Here is a 13,122-nt window from a genome sequence, read left to right on the forward strand (position 1 = left end):
CATAAAGTATTATAGGCTTATTCATGTAAAGGAGGGCCTCCCTGGTGGCTCAGATGATAAAGAATCTGCCTGCAATGCCGGAGACTCAGGTTTGCTCCCTGAATTGGGAAGATCCCCCAGAAAGGGAATGGCTACCCTCTCCAGTATTCTTGCCTGGAGAATCCCATGGACAGAGGAGCCTGGTGGGCTACAATCCATGGGGTCGCAAAAAGTTGGACACGACTAAGCAACTAAGCATACACACACACAGTATAAAGTAAGTAGCAGTGCTTTTGGACAGTGCATATTTTATTTACATAAATGGTATGGTTTTGACATTGTTTAACTCAACACTGTGTTGTCTGTAAGTGCATCAGTTCTGTTGCTTCTAACTTCCACAATACACTTTTATCACCTTTTATGTCATCTAGGCTGCCTCCCACTTCCTTCTGAAACAAACTATGCCACCATGAATTGTCTGGTGCTGGCAGAGGGACTGCTCTCAGATGTGGGGTTAGACTTCCCTCAGAAGCGGGGTTGCTGAGTCCTTGGGTTTACACATGCCTAAATGTGCACACTGCACAATGCTACCCTGCTTTCCAGAATGCCTGCACCAGCTCTTATTCCACCCCCAGTGCCCAAGGGTCCCCGTACCCCCAACTCTCCACTCATTGTTGGTAGTACCTGCTTTTTAACCCTTGCCATTCTGATGGTAGAAGGATATCTCATGGTTCTGGTCTACACCCTCTAAGGACTGACAAGAGAGCATCCTCAAAGTCTTTCCCTTTGAGGGACTGTCTATGCAGACTCCAGCTAGCTTTCCACTGGGTTTCCTGTCCTTCACTTGTTGTTTTGTAGGGCTCCTTATATATTGCAGACATTAAGCTTTTCCTAGGCTCTTCACTTTTTCTCTATAGTCTTTCATTGAAGTAGAATTCTTAATTTTTATGTGATTATGTCAATCTATTCTTTTCCTGTTGTTTTTATTTTTTCTTTTTTGTGTGTGATTTTGACTTTTAAAGTTTGCTTAAGAAGTCTTTTCCCACCCCTAAGTTACAAGGATTTTCTTTTATATCTTCTGTTTGTTTTATACTTGCGTGTTTCATGTCCAGACCTTGCATTCTTCAAGGTCTCCCATGGCATATGCTACAAACTGGACACCAGCTTTATGCTTTCCATATAGTGGGTCTATTTTTACTTATCTCACCAGCTGAGTAAATAACTCTTGATGCCACCATCATCAAATATCAAGTTTATCTTACATAAAAGGGCCTGTTTTGAGCTTTCTCTTCTGTTCCAATGGTCCATTTACCTGCTCCTACACAGGTACTAGGCTTTTTAATAACTGTGACTCTCTATCCTCAGATATTCTCTTTGCTTTCCTTTTTTCATAACCAACTTTACTGTAAATGGACTTTATTTTTTTTGCATAAAAATTAGATTGATTTTATCAAGCCCCTCAAAAGAAATTCAGCTGGAATTGTATTGCATTATACTTAAAATTAATTTAGAGGGAATTGATATCTTTAGAATATTAGGTCAGATTATTTCTGAATATGATACAATTCTACTTAGATCTTCTTGTATTTTTTATAACAGAATCTAACCTTCTCTTCCGCAAAGATTGTATGATTGTTTATTGTTACATGGCAACTACTGCGCTGTTTTTATCACTCTTAGGAATGGTATATTCATTTTTCTATTTACTTTCTTATTGGTGACACTGATATAGAAACACGCTTTTAATTTTTGTAAGTTGATCTTGTGACTAGCAGCACTGCTCAATATATCCTATCATTTCTAGAATTTTTTGGTTGATTTTTGTTGAGCTTTCTATGCACCTGATCCCACTGTCTACAGATAATTTCAGTCCTTTCTCTTCTACATTAATTGCATATGTTTATTTTCTTGGCCAGGAACTCCAGTATGTCAAGAAAGCATGGCATTGAGAGCCGGTGTCCTTGCCTTGTTCCCAACCTTCATTGGAATGAGCCCAAAGTTCACCCTTTAGGTATGACATCATTTGAGTTCCACCAGTGCTCATTCACTGCCCTTTGAATATTTCTATGCTTTTCTGCCTTTTTCTTCTGTTCTGACTTCCCCAAGCCCTTCCCACCCTTCAAAACCCAGCTCAAATCTGACCTTTCCCACAGAGCCTCCCTGATAGCACCAGCCTACAGTGAGCTCAGTCCTTGAAAGACACACTTTATCAGGCAATTGACAATCAATCATAATCAATCTCAAACTGCCTTGAAAAAACAACTGTATCTACTATCCATTTAACATGCACCTATTTCCAAACCTACCTGATTAAACAGTCAGCTTTTGGAGGTCAGGGAAGTGTGTGAAATGTCTTCTCATCCCTTGCAGGACATGGTACTTGCTGAATAAACAGTTGTGGAGTATGTGAAGATGCCATGATTTATCAGCTCCAGCCGCTAGGCCTCAGTGTATTGCAAGTTCAAGGCCAGAAGGCAAAACTGGAGGCAGCAAGATTGGAGAACAAAGCAGGCAGAGAGGAGGGGAGTCAGTTCCCTCCTGGATCTCGGGCAGTGCAGGCTCAGCCTCAGGAGCTTTCACATAGACCATCTCGTTTCACCCTCAGGGAGGCCTAGGAGGCCAATGTTCCAATCCTCACTTTACAGACGAACAAACAAGGCACAAAGAAATGGACCTGCTCGTCACACAGCTAGTCAGAGGCAGAAATGGGATTTGTATCCACATCTCCTGACACTCACATCCTCAGCTTCACCGCAACAGCCCCGTCGCTTCCGGACAGGCAGCGCACAGGCACAGCCCAAGCCAGGATGGTCCTCTTGCACCTAAGTGATTTTACCTAAAGTAAAAAGAATTAAAGGCCTTGTGGATATAAACGCAAGAAGAAATGACCAAAGTCAGGGCATCCATGGGTCAAATGCCAGGCAGACAGGCAGGTGACCACCAGAAAACTGCACAGGTATGAATAAGGCTGGGTGATGCTAGCCATCCCAGGGTGGCAGATAGGAATCAGAGCTACAGGGTGAGCTGCAATTCCAGACAGCAGAGGTGGATCAGGCCCCAGGTGGACCTAGGCCAGCTGTGTGAAGGGGAGACACAGGGCACAGGGCTTGGCGACCGAACCAGCCTGGGGCTAGGCCAGAACCTTTATAGCCCAGGGTGAGGGCGGAGCCCAATCCAGCCTGGAGCCCAGGTGGAAGCAGCCTGGCAGGATGCTGCTGTCCTTGTGTCAGCTTCCTCTCTAGGGGGATCACCAGGCCGCAGTTCTCTTTGTTCTGGACCACTTACACAGAAGTGCTTTAATTAAAGCCTGCTGAGGTGGCCTTGATTGCCTCATAAAGCCGCCAGGCTATTTTCTGCTCACACAAGGATGACACTTCACAGACAATGCTCACTGATCCTTTGTAAGGTCCTGCTGGCCCCTGTTAGTATACAGTGTAGGGGGAAGCACCTCCTGCCTCCAGGCACGCTCCTCATCCTCCCAACATCCCAGCAAGGTCTGGATTGCATTCATATTTTACAGATAAGGAACCTGGGGAAGCATAACTTATCACAGGTCACAAAGCTAGTAAGTGGCAGAGCCAAGCTTCCAACCGTGCTTTTCATCTCCAGAGTCTACATTCCCATCAAGACCAGGGCCTGGGTACACTCATGGCTCCCCCAACCCAAGAAGATGGGTGTGCCTACACAAAGACCCTCAATGAAGAGTCCAATATGGATACCAAGCCCACTGGATACAGGTAGATGAGCAGGATCAGAAGACAGAGGCAATTAGGAGTGTGGCGACAGATGGAGGATCCACCGTCTTGCATCCCTCAACATTTGACCAAGAATTAATCTCACATAACCATTGGACATGCAGTGAGAACCTTCCAGATGCTCACTAGTTCCAGCTGAGACAAGAGGAGAGAAATATCTGGTTCTCTCTTGGCAGATGTTTGAGCCAGCAAGGGCTGAGCAAGAAAGTACCAACCAGCACGCTTTCCACAGAAGCGCCCCCAAAGTCCCACTGGTCATTCAGCTGGACTCAGTCACCCCAAAACTCCCAGGCTGCCTCCTATGTGTCTCTCACAGCTGACGCCCCTATCCCACAGAGCCCAGGAGTCCAGACACAGGAGTCCTGTGGAAATCTCTGCCTCGGGCTCAAGAGGAAGGGCTGGGAAGGTCTGTTTTCAGCTCCATGTGTGTGTCGCCCAGCTCCCTGCCAGATCTCCACAGTCCACCCACCCTGCCCTCCCAGAAAAGATGGCCCCTCCCTCACCCTGAGACATAACTGACCACTCACCTGAGAGGTGGTAGGGAGGGCAAAAGGTGAGGCTCTGGGAGGATGCTTGGAAGGCTATTTTTAGCCCAGACTGGATCAGCATTTGGTGGCAGTGGGTCAGGAAACAGGTTCATCAGAGGAGTCATCCTCAAGTACAAAGGTGGTCAAGAGACATACGCTTGGAAGGGTTTATAGGCTCAAATCCTCGGATTAGGGAAACCTCCTGGCTCAGTCCCATAGTCCACCCATCAAAGTCATCAGTGGTCCAGGCTCAAAAGGAGGAGGGCAAAATAAGGGAACTTGGCTTTCAGGACAGCCACATGAACCCCCACCTCTGCTCACCCAAGGATCCTCTGAGGGAGGAAGTGACACCATTTCAGGACTCTGGTGACCTCCCCTACCTCCAACACCTTTCATTCTTCCAAGTAGGCATATACACACCAACAGTCACCACTCAGCTTCCCTGCTAGGAAACCGAAGGACTTCCACCCCGCCAACATCTGACCCCAATTCAACCTGGGCAACAGGGGTTTCTTCCTACCTGTGACCTCTCTCCTTCCACACTGGACAAACCTTGGCACCCCTGTATCCACGCCAACCCTCTCCCACCTCCAAACACCTCCAGTTTCCACTGGATTCCCAGGACCTAGCAAGGTGCATGGTTGGCACTACATAAGAATGTACCGAATGAATGAAAGAATTAGTGACAGCACAGTTTCCAAATCAGAACTGAATTCCTTCCTTGTCTCCCACCAACCATCGCCTTCCCTACCCTGGTCCACCTTAAACACACCTCCAAGAACCCTCCCTGGATTGACCCTGCAGCTCTGGGGTGTTCTACTCTAATCCTGCCGCCTGGCCCACCAGTGCGCGCTCAGTCGCTTCAGTCATGTCCAACTCTTCGTGACCCTATGGACCCGCCAATTTCCTCTGTCCATGGGGATTCCCCAGGCAAGAATACTGGAGTGGGTTGCCATTCCCTTCTCCAGGGGATCTTTCTGACCCAGGAATCAAACCTGCATCTCTTAAGTCTCCTGCATTGGCAGGTAGGTTCTTTACCACTAGCACTACCTGGGAAGCCCACCAGTAGTGAAGCCTAGAACTCTGGCTCTCTCCTGAACTCTCTGACTCAGGTTCTCCTATGTCCCAGTGGATGCCCCATGGCTCCTGCCTTTCTAGGAATATCCAAAGTGCAGGGGCCATGCATTCTCCCAAATCTCTCCCCCAACCCCCATCACTGAATAGGCTCTGGGTAGGAATAGCTTAAGAGAAGCTCATACTGATGGTGAAGAATGGGACATACTTTAAAAGATAAAAGCAAAGAAGCCCAGAACAAGAGGTTGTTTGATACACGGCCCCCTCTATGGGACAGGCCAACCACTCTATCCTGAGGCCAGGTCACAGATTCAGGGCCCATAGTCCAGCTCTGTGCCTTCCAGAAAAAGATTTGGGGAGCAGGCTCTACCCCAGGTCACTGCAACCATTGCCTGCACTCGGAGCATGGAGTCCAACTAGATACTTCTAGGAGGTCTCCACTTCCAGTAGCAATGGGAGGGGGAGAGGCCATGAAGAAGCTCGTAAATGGCTTTGAAGATGAAACAGGCCTGAGGCCGAGATTGTTGACACAGCTGTACTGAATAGGCAAACAGTTGGCTCTTAAGAGGCCGGGGTGATGCCAAGCTAATAAAATGCAGCTATTTTCTCTTTGCTGCCCCTTTTACTGCCAGCTGCCCTGGTGCATAAAAGGGCCTGCCACAGCTCAGGGAGCACAAGCCTTTGGCTCCGTCCTCTGCCAGCTTCTCCACTGTTCAGACACCTCCCTGTCTCCAACATGACCTGTGGCTTCAGCACTGTGGGCTCTGGATTCGGCGGTCGCGCCTTCAGCTGCGTCTCCGCCTGTGGACCTCGGCCTGGCCGCTGCTGCATCACGGCCGCCCCCTACCGCGGCATCTCCTGCTACCGTGGCCTCACTGGGGGCTTTGGCAGCCGCAGTGTCTGCGGGGGCTTCCGTACTGGCTCCTTCGGCCGCAGCTTCGGGTACCGCTCTGGTGGCGTGTGCGGACCCAGCCCTCCCTGCATCACCACCGTGTCAGTGAACGAGAGCCTCCTTACACCCCTCAACCTGGAGATTGACCCCAATGCACAGTGTGTGAAGCAGGAGGAGAAGGAGCAGATCAAGTGTCTCAACAACAGGTTTGCTGCCTTCATTGACAAGGTGAGTCTCCTTGATCATGCCTTTCCTGAATCCCACCCATGCTCAGGACCCCAGCTGGGCACTAAGGAAAGGAGTCAGAGACAAGCCCACAGAAGCCCTCAGCCCAAAAGGAGAGGAAGTCATACCTCTTGAACACAGACAGAAAGACAAGAATAGGCTCAGAAGCTGCCTAGTCTACTGGGGGAGACAAGCTGAAAACACAGGAACAGAACTAAGGGCAGAAACTCTAGTGCTGAGAGACAACATCTTGTGAGCAAAGGGCTCCTGTGTGGGTGTTCGATGCATTCGAGGACCAGCAGCTGCTTATTTGGCAAGGAGGTACTCCCCATGTCCAAGCAGGGCTGGTAAGTGCGATCCTGGAAGACTGCCCAGAGGGAATCTCCTGGTTCACACAGAGCCCTTTATATGACAGTGGTTACTTGGCCATTGAGCAGGGGCCGAGTGGTTTGTCCATGCCTCTGTGCCTGGGATCCAGGGGTGAGCAACAGACATGGTCCCCACTCTCCTGGCCCTTGTGGAGAGGAAGGTAGTATGTGGTCTGGTTGAAACCATCTGCAGATGTTAGTGTCCAGCTCAAGTCTTTACCACTGAATCCAGGCAACCTGCCATGAGGCAGTGGTTCGAGGAGCCATCGGAGAAGGCTTCATTGAGGAAAAAGTTCTGGGGCCAGGGAAGGTTATCCAGAGCCAAACTTGCAAGAATTCATGCTACAGAGATACCCATCAGGAAGGGCCAAAAGGATCTGCAGCTCTTAACAGCATGAGAGACCAAGAGTAGCACAAGAAAGGACTTACCAGGGATGTGGCAAAGTTATTACACAAAAGGATCTGAATGGGGTGGTGGGCCAAACTCATGGAAGAAGAATGGATATGAAATTTTTCTTGGGCACAATTGTCAGCAATATTGTAGTAAGAGAAGCCCGTTCCCCCGACCTCCCAGGGCAGAAGATCAAAGTTTGAATTCTTCTACCACTATGAGATCTCAGGCAGTTAGGGAACCTCTCAATTCTACAAACCTTCCTCATCTGTAAAACAAGGGGGTTGGCACACACCACATCCCTGCACTAATAGTCCAGGTGACTATTATTCTAATTGCATTGTTGTCATAGGATTTTGATTATCGGCACATACTTTATTTGTTAGCTTTTACAGTTGGTCTTTCTAAAAAGGTTGACCTGTTCATTTGCACGCTGACAGTCACAACTGTCTTGGAACAGTAGACATTCTGCATTTGGGTGATTTCTGCCCCAGGGCATTAAAGTCAGCAAAGCAGGCACTCAGGACAAGGGTTAAGTGCTGGGCCCAAGGACACATGAACAAGAGCACCAGGGTCTGGACTCTGCATGGCTTAGTGCTTTCCTTGACAATAGATACACTGCCTTAGAAGAGACTGACATTAGCTCCAAGGAAGGACTTCCAGGAGAGTCACTGAAGCCCTAACATGGTTTTAAGAGAGGGGACATAATGCTTCTGAGGACTCAGAGGGTCAGAGAGTTTGGGATCCTGGGTCTTGGTGCTGGGGCCCTCCCCTCTCTCACGCTCTGGTCCTACAAGAAGAGGTTCTCAGGCTCTGCCTCTGTGTGGCAGGTGCGCTTCCTGGAGCAGCAGAACAAACTACTGGAGACCAAGCTGCAGTTCTTCCAGAACCGCCAGTGCTGCGAGAGCAACCTCGAGCCCCTGTTCGAGGGCTACATCGAGACGCTGAGGCGGGAGGCCGAGTGCGTGGAGGCCGACAGCGGGAGGCTGTCCTCAGAGCTCAACCACGTGCAGGAGGTGCTGGAGGGCTACAAGAAGAAGTGAGTGTGGGAAGGGGCCAGCTCTGAGAAGGGCTTGAAGGTGGCTCCCAGCTCAGGGGAGCGTCCAGACATGCGGCTGGGTCTCTGCCTGAGGATCAGGAAGAGCCCTGTGCCCTCTGCCCCTCCTCTAGGCACATGGGTTCCGTGGGTGGGTCCTGGCCCCCAGGGGACGGAGCTCAGCTTGACTTCCTACCAGCAGGTCAGGGAAATGATGTTCTCTCCCTTTCTTCTACCCATAGATCCTTCTCTTAGGACCCCAGACAAACTAACATTACTGATGCCTTTGAGTCTAGCTTTCAAAGTCCTGGACCTTCTTCTGAAGGTTCACTCCTTCATTCTGCTAACACTTTTTGAGCACCTACCAGGCACCAGGCAGATCTGGACAGGGTGCTAGCAATCCAGGGCCGAATGCTAGACCCAGCTCATGTTTTTGTGGGGCTTACAGTCCTCTGGTAGGCAGAGATGGCAGAGTCACAGACAGAGACCTCCGATGACAAAGAGTGACACAGAATACAAAGGCACACACTGGATTCTCTAAAGGAATCTAGTTTCCAGAGCAGGCTACCTTCCTTCAGTTACACTCTCAGCCATGCTCTGCCAGGCCACCGTGCTCCCTGCCTCTGGCTCTGAGCAGGGCTGCCCACAGCGAAGGAGGAAGCAGCAGGCTCCACTTCTCTTGTCTGAGCCAGGAGGGGGATGACAGAGGGGAGATCCTACCACCTGTAGCAAAGTCAGGGGCAAGGGGAGGAGTCAGAGGAAAGGGAAATGCAGACCTGGGTGAGAAAATAAGGCACCTCCCAGCCCCAGCCACACACAACACACACACACGCACACACGCACATGCACACACATGCACACGCACAGCTTCTAGATCCTGCCCCCGGCGCCCCCTCCCACCACCTCCCCACCCCACTGAGGAGCTCAGAGGTGATGTGAAGGTGGGTGTTTCAATAGTCCCGTGTATCCCAGGAGGCCTGCACCAACCACCTGGTTCCTCCCTGGTCCCACTGCATTTCTTTTGGAGACGGAGAAATGAGCTGGGCAGGGGGCTGGGGTTGGGAGTGGGGAAGGAACTAGGACAGGCTTGTTTGCTTGCATGCTTCATGGCCAAGTTGAGAGTTGCTCAGAAGGGGCCCTGTCTTCTCCATACCCCTCAGGTATGAAGAAGAAGTTGCTCTTCGGGCCACAGCAGAGAACGAGTTTGTGGCTCTAAAGAAGGTAAGTGCCTGAGCCAAGCCCCTCCCTCAGCCCCTGGCCACCCTGTCCTCTCTGTCCTGCCACGATGCAGCCAAGCCCGCAGAGCGCCCTTGAATCTCACGACCCCTTGAACCCCACACAGGATGTGGACTGTGCCTACGTTCGCAAGTCGGACCTGGAGGCCAACTCGGAGGCCCTGATCCAGGAGATCGATTTCTTGCGGCGGTTGTATGAGGAGGTGAGAGGGTTCTCGGTCCTGGTGGGCATTCCTGAGCCCCTGTCCAGCCCCCCTCACTGGCCAGCTGATGCAGGAATACAGGCTGAGATTGAAGGGTTAGGCAGAGGAATGGAGACGCAAAACGGGATAGTAATTCTGCCCCTGTAAGGGGCACAGAAGGGTCATGACCTCTAGGACAGCTGTGCCTTGGGAAACCAAAGCCCAGGCACAAAACTTCACCGCATTTTATCTAGTTCAGATTTTCTCTGGCAGCCAGGAGCCTGTGGCTGGTCCATGAGAACAAGAAATGGGTCCCCACACAAGGGCCTGGACCCCAAGGAAGTGTCCCCAGCATGCTAGCTGCAGGGACAAGATTTACAGGGGCCCGAAAAATCCTCAAAGCAAACATTTGAGAAGTAATTGCACTTTTTTCTAAATGGGATTTCTTATCTGTAGGGAAAGCGATGCAATTTCATCAGGGAATTGTCTGCTCCAAATGGGACTCTGGCTCCAGACGGACCAAAGAGATTACAGCCATTGGCTGGTGAGGAAAAGCTCAGATAACTTGCTTATACTTCCTCTTTCCTGACTCCCGATCCACAGGAGATCCGTGTTCTTCAAGCCAACATCTCGGACACCTCAGTCATTGTCAAAATGGACAATAGCCGGGACCTGAACATGGACTGCATTGTCGCCGAGATCAAGGCCCAGTATGATGATGTCGCCAGCCGCAGCCGGGCCGAGGCTGAGAGCTGGTACCGCAGCAAGGTGAGTGGTCCAGGACACCTGCCTCCTAGAAACAGCAGTGGTAGGGACTTGAGATATATAATTAGAAAAACCTTTTTTTTTCCAGGGATTCTGATCCCTAAAGATGATAACAGAAGGGCAAACAGTTCTCAGGTTATAGTGGCAGGACAGAGTCACCATGTATGGTTACACAGGCTGAGCACTGGACAACCTGCAAATCATCAATGTTGTCCTGAGTGGGTGGAATGTCACATGCTGAGCTTCATGAGCCTTTCTGCTTCCCTCCAGTGTGAGGAGATCAAGGCCACAGTGATCCGGCATGGGGAGACCCTGCGCCGCACCAAGGAGGAGATCAATGAGCTGAACCGCGTGATCCAGAGGCTGACGGCTGAGGTTGAGAATGCCAAGTGCCAGGTAGGGAGTGTTTGAGGCCCACTCAGGATCCCACCAGCAGTGTGTGTGCCCAACTGGATCTCACCATTCACTCTCCAGCCCATTTGGATGACTTGAGTCCTTGGTTATGGCCACTCAGGGAACCCTAGGTGATAAAAGGGAAAGGTCTGTTCCTGGGGTGATCTCATCTGGGTGGAGAGACTGGACACATCCAGGAAATGGACACAGAGACCCAGAGGCCATAACCCACCTTGTTCTCTCCTGGGCCCTTAGAACTCCAAGCTGGAGGCTGCAGTGACCCAGGCGGAGCAGCAGGGCGAGGTGGCCCTCAATGATGCCCGCTGCAAGCTGGCCGGGCTAGAGGAGGCTCTGCAGAAGGCCAAGCAGGACATGGCCTGCCTGCTCAAGGAGTACCAGGAGGTGATGAACTCCAAGCTGGGCCTGGACATTGAGATCGCCACCTACAGGCGCCTGCTGGAGGGAGAGGAGCAGAGGTGAGGATCATCTCGGTTGCCCCATGAATTCCACTTGCACAGGTCTGCCCACTTCTGATTTTCCCTCATCCTAGTCTCAGTCCTAAGAACTGGTCCCAAGCTAGACTCTGAGGTCTTTGAAACCCATATCTTGAAGGACTAGAACATGGTCAATAGCATACAGAGAGGAAATGAAGGCCAGTGCCACTGCAGTGTTCAGAGTCCCAGAGAGCCCAGGGCCTTCCCAGATTTCGAACCTAGGTGCCCTACCTCCCAGTTCAGAACATCCTCAAATTATTCCATCCTCAGCTCTTGCAAGATCCACTCCCTGCCAGGTTTCTTGGCAGTCATCCTGCCCCAGGGTGGAGATGCTGACCAAACTCTGATCCTGGCCTCATGTGACTCCCCAAAGGAAACTTCCCCTTCCTAAAGCTGAGCCCAGCCAGGTACACCAGGTATTGTTGCTCTGGCTGTGCACTGCACAAAAGCAGCCAACTGAGGGGCAAGTGAGGCTGAAATTCAACATATACTCTGTTTGCTAAATAGTGTGCCCTGGCATTGCTGCAACTGCCAGAACATCACTTTATAAAAGTTAACACAAGGGCATAAATATAGGCCAGAAATAGCCCATTTGACCCATCCCACGGCACCCAGGGGAAACTTGGAGATCTTATTCTAACCTGTTTTCTCTTTCCCTTTTTCACCTTTTCCCTACTCAGGCTGTGTGAAGGCGTTGGAGCTGTGAATGTCTGTAAGTATTCTGAGACATGAAAAGGAAAATTCTAGCTTGGGCAACAAGAGTTTCCTGGCTATGAGTGTATAGAGATACCAGGAGTGTTTCAAGTAATTCCCTCAGTAAATGGGAGTAGGTTGGTCATACAGTAGGTGAGACTGAGGTTAGCTAACAGGAAGAACCTAACAGCATGAATGAGATTGGAAAAAGATCACTGCAGGAAGGGACCTCAGATGTCACACAGTACAACCCTCACCTTGTATAGTGAGGACATGAAGGCCCAGAGCAAGGAAGGGACTTGTCCAAGGTCACAAAGGAGATCCAGGGCCAGAAGCCAGGGCTCCTGACTTGCAGGCCAAGTTTCTGTCCACACCTTCAGAACACCAACTGAAGGCCCTTTGTGTCCTTCCTGGGAGGGTTGAACAGATAAGAGAGGCCAGAGGAAGGTGGCCAGATGCGGTGGCCACTAGCAGGCCTCCTGACACCGTCCTTGTCCCCGCAGGTGTCAGCAGCTCCCGCGGCGGGGTCGTCTGCGGGGACCTCTGCGTGTCGGGCTCCCGGCCGGTGACGGGCAGCGTCTGCAGCGCCCCCTGCAGCGGGAACCTGGCGGTGAGCACCGGCCTGTGCGCGCCCTGCGGCCAGCTCAACACCACCTGCGGAGGGGGTTCCTGCAGCCTGGGGAGGTGCTAGGCGGCCCCCCAGGGCGAGCCAGAGAGGCCCCTCGGCTGAGAAGAGCAGCGCCTCGGTAGCTGTCCCCCTCGTGTTCTGAGAATACACCACGCCCTCCTTCCCATCAGCCTCTGCTCTGCTCCTCTTGTCGCACTGGAAGGGGATGCCGCCTGGGGAGGGACTCCTCCCTTCCGCTGTCTTGGCCTCTGGCCTCGCCCAGGAAGAAGAGCGCTCCTTCCCATGTCCCCTGACTCTCTGGCCTCTTGTCCCCTCCCCCCCCCACCCCCCTTTTCTCCAATAAACCGAGGGACCCGCTTTCTGTGCTGTGATGTCTGGCTTTCTGGGAGTGAGCCCCACCCACCGACGGGTGAGCACCCCAGCCCTGGGAGAAGGATGAGGACTGGAGTGCTTCTGGCCTGCCCTCAGCCTGCTCCTGCAGGGCT

The 13,122-nt window shown here is 51.4% G+C and overlaps 1 protein-coding gene and 1 long non-coding RNA gene across 2 annotated transcripts; one reads left to right on the top strand and one right to left on the bottom strand.

The window, feature by feature from the left end:
• Positions 1 to 5,992: 5,992 nt before the first annotated feature.
• On the top strand, positions 5,993 to 12,994 carry LOC110147079 (keratin, type II microfibrillar, component 7C). The gene is made up of 9 exons (XM_070454379.1): positions 5,993 to 6,455; positions 8,042 to 8,250; positions 9,408 to 9,468; positions 9,590 to 9,685; positions 10,268 to 10,432; positions 10,700 to 10,825; positions 11,078 to 11,298; positions 11,997 to 12,028; positions 12,513 to 12,994. The coding sequence occupies exons 1-9, from the start codon at positions 6,072 to 6,074 to the stop codon at positions 12,698 to 12,700; spliced, it is 1,482 nt and encodes a 493-aa protein (XP_070310480.1). The 5' UTR covers positions 5,993 to 6,071; the 3' UTR covers positions 12,701 to 12,994.
• On the bottom strand, positions 10,489 to 12,603 carry LOC110147080 (uncharacterized). The gene is made up of 3 exons (XR_002316739.2): positions 12,267 to 12,603; positions 11,055 to 11,278; positions 10,489 to 10,949 (listed from the first exon to the last, which is right to left on the bottom strand). It is a non-coding gene; the product is annotated as an uncharacterized lncRNA (long non-coding RNA).
• Positions 12,995 to 13,122: the final 128 nt, after the last annotated feature.

Source organism: Odocoileus virginianus, chromosome 24 (assembly GCF_023699985.2).
Source record: "Odocoileus virginianus isolate 20LAN1187 ecotype Illinois chromosome 24, Ovbor_1.2, whole genome shotgun sequence".
Classification (NCBI taxonomy): domain Eukaryota; kingdom Metazoa; phylum Chordata; class Mammalia; order Artiodactyla; family Cervidae; genus Odocoileus; species Odocoileus virginianus.

Bases quoted from the DNA above. Each gene is read 5' to 3' on its own strand.
- LOC110147079 (XM_070454379.1), top strand. From the start codon at position 6,072: ATGACCTGTGGCTTCAGCACTGTGGGCTCTGGATTCGGCGGTCGCGCC. The intron at 9,469-9,589 runs GTAAGTGCCTGA...AACCCCACACAG, and splicing joins AGTTTGTGGCTCTAAAGAAG to GATGTGGACTGTGCCTACGT. The intron at 12,029-12,512 runs GTAAGTATTCTG...TTGTCCCCGCAG, and splicing joins CGTTGGAGCTGTGAATGTCT to GTGTCAGCAGCTCCCGCGGC.